This window comes from Ornithodoros turicata, chromosome 2, assembly GCF_037126465.1.
Source record: "Ornithodoros turicata isolate Travis chromosome 2, ASM3712646v1, whole genome shotgun sequence".
Lineage (NCBI taxonomy): Eukaryota > Metazoa > Arthropoda > Arachnida > Ixodida > Argasidae > Ornithodoros > Ornithodoros turicata.
The window spans coordinates 29,459,830-29,476,104 of NC_088202.1; the positions used below are offsets into that span (position 1 = coordinate 29,459,830).

The following is a 16,275-nucleotide window of genomic DNA, read 5'->3' on the forward strand; positions in this document are numbered from 1 at the left end:
TCTTGAGCGTTGGAGGCTTAAGTGTGTCTTCCATGTTTGCAGCCCGCCTCGGCTAATTTCTCGTTGTTTTGAGTCTATTGAGTCTTTTATGCAAGCGGGCCACAGTATTACAAGAAATGAAACAGTACGGCTTCAAGGATCCGTTTTTTTTTTTCACGATTTCAAAAAGCAAAGAAACGGTAGCGAAATGGTACATCTGGGGTCAACTTTACGCTGCATTTCTCAAAAAAAGATACGGCACAATAAAAATTCGGAAGTGTTTCTTAAACAAGTGATGGAAACGATATGATATGGAGTGCGCATAAGGAAATGCGAGCGAATTTGAAGAAAAGGCCATTCTCACGCTTTTCTTCCGCAGTGCTATTGGCAACATACCAGTTGGTTTGAGTCTGTAAGAGAAACAAATTGGCAAACACATCAATTAGACGAGGACGTAGGCACACATATGAACTGCAATAGGACAAGTGCGGCTATGACGACGAGTGGAAGGAGATTATAGCTGATATACTACGTGACATGGAGGGACTGGGGTACCGTTGGCGGACAGAGGAACCTCAGGAGTGACGATTTGTTAGTTGCTGCGTAATTACACACAGAGGGAAGCGGAAGCACCGACGAAAAAAACAAAAGCAAAAAGAAACACACACACACGGAGACAGCACTTGGCGTTGACTCGTCAGACAGGCACTGTCCCGTGTATTTCGTCGACATCTGTCTTTTCGCAACCCTCCGGGTATAGTTGAACTTTTTCGCATCATATCGTATCTTCAGGACCTCTAAATAAGCCTTGGTTGATAGCTGTGTTAGTGGTTCAATAAATTCCGAACAATTGACCTTTTTCACTTACGTGTCGTATCCTAGCGGCTGTCCAGTGAACCACGCTCGGAGCGCGTCAAAACAAATCCGCGTGAGTAGCACAAAGAACCGAAGCCGGTCCGGAGTGAGACCGACGAGCTCGCGCCGTTCGTACGGCCTCCCCACTGGTCCGCACTTCTGCCGTCCCAGTACTGCGCCATCTAATGAAGACGGAGATAACCCTCTCCGGCGCCTCAAGGCCATGCGCATGCGCATAAGCCGTTGTGAAAAAGGTTCATTGCGAGTTTTAGTGTATACCGTTGGTAACGTCAGCGTTAGGTTATTGTACCTACCAGAACCAATGAAGTGTGCGTGACTCAGGATCTTATCTGTTGATTGAGTGCGGTAGACGCGGTAGACGCGGTAGCGATATACTAGTGAGTTTTAGTATATCGTACGCTGTCGCCTTGCGTACGTAAGGGATAGCGAGGTAGTTCTGCGCAATGCGCAAATTTCTCTGTATGTCCTGCGCGTTCGCAGACCAACCAACGCTATCCCTTACGTACGCAAAGTCGCTAGCATCCGCTTTACTAAAACACTACTTTCGTTCACTACTAAATTTTTATTGAAGGTCAGCTACGCCGATTTCCGGATGTGTTAAAACGGTTGTGATATTCAGAACGAGCACATCGAACTGCCCCCAAAACGCACCTTCGTTTCTCAATTTTGTCTTCGTATTACGAAAATTAATTCATCAAAGAAACCAAAACAAGCCATGGGCGCAGTCATTTTTGTGACGTAGATAGGAAAAACCTTCTCCATCTACGTAGACAGAGAATCGTGCTTCTGATTGGATGAAAGTTGAGGCTTTCTCCGACTTCCCTGGCATCTTCTCCAGTTTGCGGGAAATCCAGTTAGGGCCGCCGGCTACGATGAGCGTTTCGTCCAAGGTAATCCCTAACTATTGAACGATGGAAACAACAACTGCGAACTCACCTCAACAACATTTTCGGCGTGAAATTGTGATTCTGTGCTTGAGAACTTCGCAGTTCAACCGTTTCGCTGCCATTCACGTCGACCCGTTTGCTGCTTTTACTACAAGTGGAGAGATGGGAGCGATTGAGCAACAACGTGAGCCTTGGTGGTCGTTTGAGCATATACCGGCAGAGGACTGGTCTTCAAAGAAAGAAGACCGTATACGTGCCCATGCACATTGCGCGATTGCCAGGCTTGTTACACGAGATACATATATTGTGCAGCATCATAGCGTGGCCGCAATGAACGACGTAGGAATGTATCGTGACCATTCGAACTGCATTCGTTCAACCATTCGTCGGTTATGTGAAAGTGGTCATTAGAGTTGCCCCGCACAAAAACTGTTGGATGTAGTTTTGTAGTGTTGTTGTTTATCTCGTAGAGCGCATCGCGGCATGTAGATTGAGAGCCCTTATACGTATTGTTTGCATGTTTACTTGAGTGGGTGCATTGTTCTATACCACACAGGCCATATTTCATTCATAATAGTTTCGCAAATAAACACGTACGGGTCGATCTCATACTGCTTTTGAGTGAGGCATAGTGTCTTTAGATCAGGGCATATGAATCCTGTTTGCTGGGCCCAACAGATGTTATTAAGGGTAGTGCAACATTTCCCACTTCTTGAGTCATGCTAACATTGCCAGAATAAGGAACATTACGCTGTGCTGTGTATTCCACACTTAGTTGTCTCGCGACGTGAACCACCAACTATTATATTGTGTACTCCACTTGTTCAACCAGGCAACACTTCCCATACCCTAATTTTTTTTTTTAACATGTGCTTAAAATTACACTACTGCCACTCAAGTAACTTCGCCACCAAATTAGTCCGTGACAAAAGGTATATATTCCTTATCACAAATTTAATAACCTTGGTGGAAATGGTTGATGCTGCCCTCTGCCTTGTACGGTGCATTTCGTAGCAAAATACAGAGTCGAGGAAGTCCGGGCTTGCTTGTCCAGAGAAACAAATATGAAACTGCGGCGCTCAACGTAAATAACTGCATGCTCAGCAACTAAGGCTGGTGATGCCGAAGACCTAATATTTCTAGGTTAAAAGGAACAAACGAGAAAAGGCCACTGCGGCGTATTAATATTGTATCAAAAATATCACATCACAAAATTTGTGAGAGTTAGTTGGTGTAGTTAGTTATGTTGGTCACCTCCTGCACCAATTTTTAATAAGGTTCAATTGTGTTGCTACCAACCAGGACCTAAGCTTGACCTATGATCTAATAATAATAGTATCTATCTATGACCTATATGGACTTTCAACACTAGTTTGGTCTAGGTTTCACACGTGGCTTCTAGTGAAATTCGAAGCTGCTCTGTAGAGCTGACAGGGGACTTGCAGAGTTAAACTTTTTATTTATAATTTCCAAAGAACATGGAAAAAACAATGTGCTATACCAACTGTATTCAAAGAAATGCAAATACACTTTGTTTTAGCTATGTGCATGTTAGCAGGTTACAGGGGACCGATGACACACAATGGGCGTCAAGGGTGAGAACACAAGAATACTATCACTGCAGGCACTGTCCTGAAATTCTACGTCTCCATTTGTCAGAAAGCAGTGACCACGCACAGCCTAAGGATCATATTGAGCTCCTTCCATTATTCTTTTTATTGACAGCATGTTGGCTGCCATCCAGTTCATGGGAGTGACCTTTATCGTTGAAAGAACGGTTCAACAGTAAGCGAGCTGGTGATAGTGGCCATGATGGCGAGACCTGAAGAGGAGATACAGGAAGGGACATACACACACTATGTTGAGACATTGTGTATGTCCCTTCCTATCCCTCGTCTCAGGGTTTTTCGCTATGGACCTTCATGATGTTTCCTTCCGGAAACTTTACATATTTTTGTGTAGTATTGTGAAAGTACAGCCAGGCGCTGTTAGCAAATCACACAGTACTTTTCTTGAAACAAGAATCCATAGAAGGTACACAGTCATCTTCAGCATTGCAAATATCTATGGGACATGTTAATCACTTTGGAATGTCATGTCATGGAGGCCGGCACATGATTAGTGGTGTTGAACAGACTATTTGTGACTATGTCATATTTTAGGCACAAAAAGCAGTTTTGGCACCTGCATGTTGAGACAGATGTATCTCTACATACTTTGCCATGACACAAATATATGAAGCAACAAATGTACTCTCTACTTTATTATGGTTATTAGTCAACACTGCCAAGAATGTGGGAACACAGTCTTGTACCACCTACACTCTTCAAAATGACCTTCACACACGACACATTGTAGGGCAATAAGACTCCAGAATGATGTCCTCTCCATTGGCTGAAAACATTTTTCTACTACTTTGCATAAGGGGAAGTTAGTACAAGAAGCGCACACGTTCTTTTTTTGAGCAAATCAGTATTCAGAGCGTTATCATACTGTGGTGGGCCTGCAGTGCATTACGTGGTACAGCACACACTGTAAAAAAATTCACCGTAGAACATGTCCCCCGTTCTGATTACAGTCTTCTCCAGTTTTTCAAACTGACATTTCCCATAGTGCTTCATGGTATGACACAGTATTTCTACATCTTCACTGTAGTTTACCGGTTGTAGCAGAAAAAGATACCACTGTTTCCGATCACAGGACGCAAGCCATAAGTGCTATACGGCAACAGTACATGCTGCTGTCTAGCAGTTGTTCGTGTTTGGACATGGTATGGTGCATGCAGGGTAAATTCCATGGTTAAAATATCCAAACGTGAACAACTGTTAGATTACATGATGTAGAATGCTGTATAGTACAGTAAAACCTCCAAAGTCGGACACATCTCTACCTCTGCCAACTCCCCATGTCGGACAAGATTTCATTGCACAGGCAGGCTCCCATTGAAACCACATGGGGACGAAATTCTCTATGTCGGACACCTCCCTATCCCAGAAGTAGGACAGGGTTTTCGCTGCTAAGTCGGAGAAAACCTTGGCCAAATTATCTCAATCTCGGCCCATCTTTGCACCAAAATGAGCCAGTGGCCTTGACTTTCGCTCCCTTTTTCCCCTATACTGGTCTCAGCATTTTGTTGCTTTAGTTTTTCGAGTCCAAAAACAAGCACTGTCAATCTACATTGTAATTCTTTGTGTGAGCACTTGTCTTCAGTTTGTCTAGAGCATTTGAACGCGCACTGCACCAAAGCAATGAAAAGCGGGCTGACACTTCAGAGACCAGTCCTCGCAGCTCGAAAAGCTCGGGAGGTAATGCCACTGAGTGGAATCTGAACGGAATTGAATCTACCAAGATCAGTAATAATTATCAGTGAAGAGTGGGTAGAGGTACCACTACCACCAGGTACCACTATCCGGCACCACCACCAGGTACCACTAAGGACTATAAATTGAAGAAGGGGACATTTGTGGCAGCACAGCTGTGATCTTTTCCATTTTTTGTTTCCCTCATATTCTGTAGCTCGGACACCTCTATAAGTAGGACACGCTTCGGCTGCACCGCGGGTGTCCAACATAGGAAGGTTTCACTGTATTTATGTCCCGTGTCATGTGACCAAAAACAATATGTGCTTTTGCTCATGCTGCACAGCACAGGCGAAATGAGCTGCATGTGAGGATAACAACATGACACCCGAGGCGCGGAGGAAAAGGCATGACTTTACGATCTCTGTGTCAGTTGTTTCATGTTGTAATTGCGTACCAGCTCGCCTGTACCTGAGAATAGGTTTGATGCATTGTACACGGACCTTAGACATGCAATGTGTGTTGTGTTGTGATAGTAATGCCACTGCCAACTGAAAAATAATGCTCCAGGTCGATTGTTTCGGTACAATCTTGAACTAAGCATACCAAGGGGTAGGGCATCTGCGTGACAGGTTTACCTGGAAGTAAGAATGTAAATATTAGATGAAGTCATTGAATAATTAACATTATCAATATACTGCTGCAGATCATACCAACAACAGCACACGAGATGCTCCGATATGTGCTGCCGTGCATATGATACGATGATACTGCTTAAATGTACTCTGAAAGCGCTGGAGTAAGAACACAAACACCTCAGGCATTGTTGCTCTTAGCTAGCGAGCAACAGCAAGCGTATACGAACACAAGAAGTCGAGCACAAGTGATGCAATGCACTTGATTCATCAGAAAATGAAATGTTTCAGTACCAGGCGTCACTGTTCCGTCAACAAAAACAGATGAACTTTGAAGGGGCGTCTGGTTGGCACTGGTGATAGCCTTCAGCTTGAAACCCCGCCGGTGACAGTTGAGACGTGGAGTGCAAGCTTTTCGGTGGTGCAAGAATGCCTGCGAAATCATTTAACAAATAAGGCAGTTCCAAATCTGTACTGAGAATACACCCGCTGAGGCCTAATCTCTAAAGGATGAAGCAGCAGATGACAGATGGCGTATTTTTCTTTTCTATGTGATGGCATTTGCACCGCATGACTGACTTGTCTAACATTACGCATCGTACCTTTATCTGCTGCTTAGTCCTGCCCCTGCAATCTCCTGCTGCAGATAAGGTTGGCACAGCATCCTGGACGAGACATCTTCGCCTTCGTGTGAAACAAGTTGCGCATTGCTTCAGTAACATTCGTATGAGCGAAATGAACAGATCAAATGGCTGCTTTCGAAGGTGTCACCCAGTCGGAGTTGTAACCGATTGTTGCAATCAATAGCCTTTTCCTTCGCCTTTCGGAAAGTTGTGGTTTGAAACATTGGAACTGCATACTGAAGTGTTCTTGCAGACGGGAGCAAAACGCTCACGCATTCTCGGAACGCAGCACAGAACACGAAACACACCAGGAAGTCCGTACTGGCCTAGCAAATGCTTTGCAGTCGAAGGAAGCAAAACTCACGTTCCTCGTGGGTTCAGTGAAGTCCAGAAATATACTGGCTCCCTAATAGCGAACTGTTTATCACTTCCACAATGTCAATCTGCGCAGCAGACAGTACGGCAGAAGAAACTGGCCGGCTTGGCGGAAGAAACCAAGCCAAATATCATGCCAAGCCGGAGCACGGGCAGACCACGAATGTGGTTTGCGGGCCAGAAGACGGAATGTCAGTGAAACTAAAAGTTCACTTTTCCGAAAAACCGCGAGGAGTTTGGGATAACTATTTTGCACACATAATCAGTGTTCCCTTATGAACACATCGTGTGAGTACCATTCCATTCTGTATCACTCGAAAATCGGCGTAGCTGAGCTTTAAACATAGAAGAAGTATACGCGGTATAGATTGTATCTACCGGGAACTATAGTTGGGACACATCATGCCTCAGGGTTTACCTGCCAAGGTCGTCGAAGGTCCACCCTCAGGTCCCTCGAAGGTTCAAGGTGGTCGTTCGAGAAACGATATTTCAATCGAATAAATTCCCATGTTGCTCGGTATTTATGACAATTTTTCAAATTTGCCTGTTATGGTAAGCGCTCAGTAGGGGTCTGAGAGTAGGGGTTTGAGAATGGCGACGGTCAGCCGCACTTGATTTCTGCTGCTCTCCAGTGCACAAACATGGAGCAATACTGAAACATAAGTTGAGCACATATAGCTCACTCCTAGCCACCCACTATTCCGAATGATATCATTCTGTGGTCTGGTTTGTTCAAAACAGGGCAAGCGCCTCTCTGGGACATGCATAATGTGTCCCAGATAGGCGCCTCCTTTTCAACAAATCAGGACACAGAATGATATACGTAATTCGGAACGATGGTTGGTCAGGAGCGTGCGATGCGGTCAACTTCTGTTTTAACAGTATACACTTGACATTGCCCAATGGTGGATGGTTCCTGACACAGATGTTGATTTCGTGTACAAGGTATTCTACGAGAGGATGTCAAATTTTTGTAGAAATCTTATGAACCCCCACCCCCGCCCCTGTGATTTTGACTAATAGTATGGTATGGGGACAGGCTTCCAAATTCATGCCGAAAACTGCTACCTTTACTTTACAAATTTGGTGAGTTCAATTTAACAAAATTCGCTTAATGCGTGACACGAATGCAAACGGACTCAATCTGTGGCAATGTCTGCATGAGTGTATGTTCTGAATTAAATCCTGGTTTTAGGAATTTAATGACATCCTCTCGTGGAACGCCCTGTGGTAGACCCTATGTCCTTCATACATGGTGCACGCTATCCACGTATGCAAATGACTCTTACCATGAAAAGAAAAGCTTCTGGTATGTTCCCCGGTACAAGGTTCCGTATCGTGTCCAGGACGTCCTCAGCGTTCATTTGTCGTATGTTCGCAGGGAGTGTACCGGGTGCAGCGAGAGGATTGAAAGGAGGGCGGTTGCCTCGCCCACCCGGTCGAATAAGAAGGGCGAGGCATGCTCCAGTCAGCGTTGCACACACTGTAGACACGGTAGCGTAGGATAGGGCGTGTGCAGCAAGCTTTGCCATCTGCCGGGGTCTCCAACTGCCTACTGCTCCCGTAACGCTGGTCATGATCAGAGGGACAGACAGGCAGTGCAGACAGCGCAACATTAGCTCGCCTGGTAAACGCAGTAGAGTGATCTGGCGTTCTGACCAAGGTTCGTCTTGCCGTAGTATGGTTCCTGCACATGTGGCGTTGACAGAAGGGCACTTTAAGGGCACTTTCCAAGGGCAGCATACAAAATCTCTCAAAACAACGTTGCAATTTCCAAAATTTGATATGCCCCTGCAACGCTATAGATGAAAGGCTTCAAATCCTTTAGCTAGCGTCGCAGGACTATGAGTACACAGCTACGCCCTTCACGAACTAATAGCTTCAGTGTACACTGTTTACGTGATGTATATCTGATCAAAGAACGGAAAGACGACCCGGACGGGCAACACGAACACAGCATTCAACTGCAACTGCCGTTTATTATACCCTAGCCACACGGCAGACTTAATGCATAAAAGAGCTACATTTACTTCACCTCCTAACCAACCATCATCTCGAATGACATCATCCTCTCCCCTGATTTGATAAAAACAGGTGGCGTACGCCTTTTTTGTGACAATTATGTGGAACATAATCGCAACAGAAAAGGCGTACGCCGCCTGTTTTCAACAAATCAAGGTAGAGAAGGATGTATGATTTGAGATAATGGTTGGTTAGGAGGTGAAGTTAGTGCTATTCCGTTTAATGCATTAAGTTTGCCGTGTGGCTTCACTGTTAAAACAGAACTTCACCACATAGCACGCTCATAGCCAACCATCATTCCGAATGACATCATTCTGTGTACTGGTTTGTTGAAAATGGGAGGAGGCGCCTATATTGGACAGACTATCTTGCCCCAGATAGGCGCCTCCCCTTGTTTTGAACAGGGTATTACATTCCCACCTCAAAGGGTTAAACCCCGAAATCCGCAGACAGAAATTTGACATAATTTACGGACAGGATCAAGAGACTTCTGGCTTGCATTGTTCGTAGACTTTTCAATAAAAAGGTTTGCATAATCTCTCTACCAACTCCAGAGGGATGCTGTCCAAGAGAGCATCACAGATTCATTATGATCATTATTGCGTTCTGATCGTTGCGTTCTGGTCCATTGAAATCTCTCTCCGCTTGTCTGCCTGAAGCTACGCGCCGTTAACAAAACGCATGCGCGCGTTTCTCCGATATGATTGGGCAGGTGGCTTGCGCTTGCGTTGAATGTGTTGATAAAGTTGAGGTTGGCACAACCTGCTTGCGATGCGTCAGCGAAGTGGCCTTGCGGGATACCTCTCTCCGCTTCCATGGCAACTATCCGCCGTAAGCACACAGAGCACGTGATCCAACCTTAAATGCTGGTTCCCACCACTGCGCTTGCAGGCTTGTTTCTGTTTACGCTTGTTTCCTCACAGATCGGGCTGACGTTTGCGCACACTTCACCCCGTACACATGTTCTGGCCGTTGAGTTCCTCCAATGAACTCTCTCTCTCTTGCACTTGATGTCTTGCACTTCCAATGCTTGCATCAATAAAGTCGAGGTTGGCGGTGGGTCGGCGAAGTAGCCCTACGGATTCTTTCTTTCGGCTTCCAATGCAACGATCCATCGTAAGCGCACACAACACGTAAGCGCAAGCGCAACCTTATCGACGTAAGCAACGCAAGCGCAAGCCATCTGCCCAGTCGAATTCCTGAAATGCTCGCTGTTTCGCTAGCTGCGCTGTGTTTCGAGATGAGAAGCGGAGAGAGAGAGTTCATTGGAAAGGAACGCAACAGCCGGAACGCAACAATGTGAACAAGGCGACGTGTGCGGAAGCGCCAGCTCGTACACGTGCGTAAGCGCAAACCGCTCCACGCAAGCGTAAACGCAGTGTGAACCACCCTGGCGCGACCGATGCGGAGCAACTCAATCTGGAAGTGTAGGCAAGACACGCAGACAATACAAGAGACGCAAGCAAGACAATCCAGATCGACCAGTGAAACACGCCAGTCTCCCCCCTCCCCCGTGGGAGGGGGAGAGACATAACATACTATGCCATGGAGGACTAATTTAGTCGACCTTTAACGTCCACTGAAGTCTCAGCATGGTACACGTCGTATTTAACAGGGGACAATTTGTATCCCCTTAATGAAGCTGCTAGCCTACTCATTGGCCTCATTCAATGCAGTTGTCAATGACGCTGTCAACTGCCTGGTCTGACTAGAAGAAAAAAACTGAGTTATTGAAAATAACCCTATATGCAGGGGCTCATTGTTAGACCAAACAAGGTCAAGTTTGTAGTATTCACATTACTACGATGCGCTTTCGACGTTTATTCACGTTTCAGAGCAAATGTTCGACTGACAGAGTAATGCGTAGGTCATGCATTGCTAGGGCTGAAAAGCGGTTGCGCAGGCTTTCATGGTGCATGTCTCCTTGGTAATGGCGTGCCGTGAAAGCACTGCAAACATCAAAACGTCATTGCGAACAAACGCAAGTCTTTGCGCTTTTTGGTTCATCGTGACACAGAAGTGCTAAGGAGGGAACGCGGACGGACAGACGTCCGTCCACACGTCCGTTGTGACGTCTGCCTCTTCCCTCCTTAGCGCTCCTGCGTCACGGTTAAAACGTGACTAACTGCTCTGATGCAGTGGCGTAGGAAGGAGCTTTTTCATACGGGACTGCGAGCTTCGGCAGGAGGGCGGGCCGGGGTTCGGAGGTATATCTGTCTGATCAATCAGAATGGCACACGATAACATGGTGATTGCTTGGTGATCTCTAACGTATTCGATCTGTTGGGCGCCACAGCGAATCCCTATGAGACAGCCATAAAAAAATAGTGTCACGCTTTGGTGGCCGTCGCTACGCGCAGCGGTTACGTCATCACTTCACCATGCGATGGTGAGCTGCTGTGCAATCCTTACCAAGGAAGAAGCCGACGAGGATTGACAAGAGAACAAAGATGAGCAGAATGTTCTTTGACAGAGTGGTCTGGAGTGAGGATGCCCGCTCTGTTCCCTCTTGTGCAACTATTTGCGAGCCCCTACGACTGGTGCGATCGGCAGCCCGCTCTTGAAAGATTGCTGAAGTACGATTGTTCTCTCCAGTCACAAACTTTTTCCTGCGTTCCGTAAGCCGTGTAGTGGAGTACTAGAAGGAGGAAACGAATAGGTATTACAATCAAAGAACGCAAACCGGCACAGCAGCGATGTCCTCTCCTATTTTTTCGATGCGCTTGCGATTTTCTTGGAAGCGCTGCAGCATGGATGAAGCACTTTTATGCGAGGAAAGTTAAGCTTCAAGTGGACGAAGTTTTGCCTCGAATAGTACGAATAGTGGTACGAACAGTAGATAAAAGTCAGTAGACTAATCCGAGGAGTTGGCGTAGCTGACTGGCTGTCGTGTAATCGGTTCGAACAGTTCGCGGATGGCAGTGACCCTAGATGGTGGGGGAGGTATGCCGTGCCGGTTGATGCGACGACCAAGGAAATCCAGCTCTGAGACTTCAAATTAGCCTTTGGAGACTTTGATGATAATTTATTTGTCTTAGAATAAAGTGAAAACTGCGCGCCGCTAATGTTTCGCATGTTATTCTGCGACGAGGATTGTTAAGACGAGACCGGCGATGTAGGCGTAGAAAAAAAGGAAGTCCTCAGGTTGCAGAGTCGACAAACCACTGGAATGTTCGTGCTGCACTACGCAAACCGGGAGTGTGCGCAATAACTGGAAAGTCAGAATGTGATGACTATTGCTACTTGGCTAATTCCAGCGAATTTCGACCAAGCAAGGAACCTGGCGATCTCCTATTTTTTTTGAAAAAAATATATTCTTCAGGAGACGGGAAATGATGAAAACTGCGCCTATATTTAAGCCCCAATCTTCAGCCATTTTCGAGGGAGAGGGGGAGAAAGAAACAAGTCGAAATGTGACCCAGTCATTTCGAGCTACTTTGAGGGCTTCTCAATTGAGAACTGTGCGGTTCTAAGAACCACAATATTTTTCACCTGTTCAGTACTACATGGACAACACTCTTTCTTCTTCCAACCCATTTGTATCTTAAACTGTTTTCGTAAAAAAATGGCACAGTCTCAAGAAAACGCGAAAAACGCCGTTTTTCGGAGCCTTCCTGTACTGACGCCGTTTATCTGAGAATAATGAAACCTACACCATTCGTCTCGTCATTGCATGCCCTATGTGTTGATAGATTTTCATTGTTCTAGAGTTAATCTGCTAGGAGCAGATTGTAAGAATTCCACAGGCGATATCGCGATTTAGCTGTATTTCGGCCGGCACTAGCAAAAAATGGCCACCAAAAAGTTGCAGAGATTTTTTTATGTTGCGCAGGAACCCTCTCCTAACACACAGAAAACAAATTGAGATTCGTATTTGATTTTCGGTGACGCGCGCTGCGCGCTGCCCCTATGCGGTACTCTCCCGCAGGTGGTCGCCGTTACGGTCGCCAAGGGCGGACGCGATTCAGAGAAATTAAGTAAAAAAAAAATGGTTATGGCTCAGAGCAATGCACTTTTAATTTGTATAACTCTGGAAGACACAGGATAAGAACGCTATTTTACAAAGGTGGGATGTCTACTTCAGTCTTCAACTTTACACTGTTGGGGAGCCTCACTTTCCTTTTCACACACGTAATGAGAACGAAGGCAGAGCACTGGACGTACATTCTTCCACTCATCTTTTTGTCGCCTGGCGGTTTTCACATCTTCCGAGGGAATTAAGGTGCAATAAAGTCACATTTTCGACATGTCTCGACACGGCGGTAGTGAACTCACACGCCTTTCGTATTGCTTCCGTTGCTGGAGAGCGCGAGTTCAAAATTGTTGCAGCATGTTTGACAACACCTCCGAGTCCGTCACAGGCGTTCTTTCCATGACCTGGAGCTGAGAACGAACAAACCGCGTCGTCCATGACACATGACAAGTACGTTAGTGGCTGTCCCATCTTACAACACTGCCGATAGCCGAGAACAGGCATCAACTAGCGTTTTAAAGCTCCTAAGGTTTCTTCTGATTTGTGAAAGTACGCAAAACATTGCAGGGTATTGAAGGCCTTTCTCCCTTTTTTGTTCTTTTGATCTTCCTGAGCTTTTGGTTTAAAAGTGAAAAGAAAAACGTGGAGACAGCCCTTCTGGAAAACTGGACTGGGGCACTCCAGAACACAATGGTTACCACTAAAGAAGAAGAAGAAGAAAAAAAGACAGGCAAAACGCATCAATCGGTAAGAAACACGCACTGTATTGCTGATTGCGACAACGTGGATGGGAAGTGACCTCGTTGCGGCAGTTGCACAGAAACCCCAATCCCGCCTCGAGCTCCTGATTTCACATCTGGAAATCTTACAACCCCGGTATCGTAAAACCGGCTCGGACTTCCGAACCGCATGTATAGGCGGAAGGTCTTGAAAAAATCTGCACTGATATTGTCATTGGTAACGTCGGCCACGCTAAGTAGCCACCGAAAATCCCCACGGAGACCCAAATTTAAAGTGAGTCATTACGGCCCCCGTAGCTGAATGGTGGTAGCATTGGTATGTCTTCAACGTCGAGCAGGGTTGACGAGAACCGCGGTGGAGTTTACTGGTTGTTGTCACTGACTTCATGACCTTTTATTAAATTCATTGCTGTTCCCTTTTGTGATTTTATTCAGTGAGGACGTGTGTTCAGCGACCATGAGGCGGCCAACCCCTTCAGAGGACTCTTGACAGCCTTTAATGACTAATGAAGTGTCCGTTTAACAGCGTACATTACAATGCTATACTCTGGCGCTCTAACGAATCACTTGCTTCTATTTATTCCGCCTACTTTAGTGGTGTGCTCGTATGCGACTGTCGACTGGAGTTGGGAGAAGCATACTATGGGCAAACGTTACATGTGCCGATATTGCCTCCGTGACTCTTTTTTGAAATGTTCTGCAGTTCTCAAAGTTTCTGTCTTAGTGTTGTAGCAAGATGTACCTTGCACTTACTACATAAAGTTTACACTTATCTAAGAGTATCATACAGGACAGTGACTCACCTCCTCCCACGGTGCTTTGTCAGGAGAAATCCTGTTCAACCTTCGGAACGTAGAACTGATGGAAGGACGCTGCAGGAAGATAATGTACTATACACAACACGTTGTTTCTACAGACGCAACAGTTTGCGTTCTGCATTACTACTGTTTTTTTTTATACACAGTCCTCTGTGTGCATAGTGTGAAATCCCGGGATACTATTACAGGAACCGGAAACCTCTCTATATCAGTATCAAATGATTCACTCGAGGAACTTCTTTAACTGCGTACACGAGTGCTCGACGGGCCCACAACCTTAACTGTCGCCAGGTACTGTATGGCCTAGGCACTCAACAGATGGCCGATTCATGCGGAACGCGTCTTTGTCTGAATCCTAGTCTGACGCAGCCATCTTTTAGAACTGGCTAGTGTAGCCCCAAGAGCCTTTTGCGTGGCTGAGGGCAGTACATACGGGTTTATCACGCGACATGCGTAGATCACTTAAGGGACGCTGCCGTCGCAAGGTTAAGATGTCCGCAGGGCCAGTATATTGTTTGTATGGTCAGGACGAAGATAACCCCGTCGGTGTCATGCTCCACCCACTCATTACCATCAGATACTGCTTAGAATCCGAGTGACTTAATTAGACGTACCGCCTCACTACCTATGCCAATCTTAATCCTGAGAGCGTTTAGAAATTATGCTAATTTGTACAATGTGGAACGCATACACAGATGAATTGTATCTCCCGATATTCGAACATATCAATATGAATAAGAAGAATATTTGTAGTTTCTCCCGTAGCCATTAATCAGCAAAATGCACTCGTGGGCACAACAACCAACAACGAACGTGTGCCGGACCGCTTGCCTGGATGCGGCCGCGAGCTCTTGTCGTGCACTTCGATCATCCAGCATGACTTTGGGTAAGACTAGAGCCTGTACAATCACTGCCTACGGCCCTAGGAACCAATGCAATGCGGTCAGACTAAGATGATTTACCGCTGTGACGAGAATGACCTGGGATGTTCGTACGTTTCTGATGGGAATGGAATGCTCCAGAGGCCCGGATGTGCTGTGGAGCTTCTCGACCCGGGGCCTCACATCATATAACAAGACTGCTTCAACAAGATCATAAGTACACGTACATGTACAGGGTGTATGCTATAAAAGGTCAGTCACATTTTCGTGCAAGAAGTGATACCTCCTTGATGCTATACCTCTGTCGCGAGAAGACTTCCTCTGCCTCAAAGTGAATAATTTATGCTAGAGGAACCTACGAAACGATTGTGGTTACCTAGCACTGTGTAACAAAATAAATATGACCATGTAAACTTTCACCTCCATCTATCGGTATTGCGCATAGGAAACACATGAAGACGAAAGTTTCCGTGGCCGTGTTTATTTTATTCGCAGTGAATGGTAACCACAATTTTTTCGTAGGTTTCTCTGGCATAAGTGATTCACTGTATGGCAGCACAAGTCCGTCTCTCAAATAGATATATTGTCCCGCGCGAAAATGTCACTGACCTTTTATAGCATACACCCTGTATATCCTGACTATTTATTACGGCACAAAGGTTGTCAATCCCTATGAATGACGGGGTCAGGAAAGAAGGTCCCCGGAAAAAAGGTCCCCAGAGAAAACGTCCCCTTGAATGACACTTACTCTGCTTATTCTACTCGCTTCTTTCGTGCGTTCGTGGTCGTCTCTTGGTTCCATGACACAGGAGTTGAAGGCGCCGTACCCTCTGTGCAGATGCTGGAATGAAGCAACCCCAAGGTTCTTCTTCTTCTCCTGCCAATCAACAGATGGCCGTGAGCTACTAAGGAAAATTGGCTAGTTCTTCTTCTTCTTCTTTCACAACTAGGTACACTTCTTCTTCTTGTAACTAAGGTTCTTCACAAAAAGCTTCTTCTCCTTCTTCGTCACAAGAAATGGCCGTGATCCACGAAGGGAGCTTATGCTTCTTGTGCACCATTGTGGAACGGCCATTAGCCACAAAAGGAGATTGGCAAATGGAAAGGGTAGAGAGAAGACTACATGGCAAGCCAGATCGAGAGGGTGATGCTGAAGGTGAGAAGGTG

The 16,275-nt window shown here is 45.9% G+C and overlaps 1 protein-coding gene across 1 annotated transcript in view; it reads right to left on the reverse strand.

The window, feature by feature from the left end:
• Positions 1-16,000, reverse strand: part of LOC135383283 (excitatory amino acid transporter-like) — a 41,372-nt gene extending 25,372 nt beyond the window's left edge. The window contains exons 1-5 of the mRNA XM_064612805.1: positions 15,857-16,000; positions 14,213-14,281; positions 11,109-11,334; positions 7,964-8,361; positions 344-389 (exon numbers count right to left, since the gene is read on the reverse strand). Of these exons, the coding sequence (XP_064468875.1) occupies positions 344-389; positions 7,964-8,361; positions 11,109-11,334; positions 14,213-14,281; positions 15,857-15,910 (793 nt within the window). The 5' untranslated portion in view covers positions 15,911-16,000. The remainder of the gene's footprint in view (positions 1-343; positions 390-7,963; positions 8,362-11,108; positions 11,335-14,212; positions 14,282-15,856) is intronic.
• Positions 16,001-16,275: the final 275 nt, after the last annotated feature.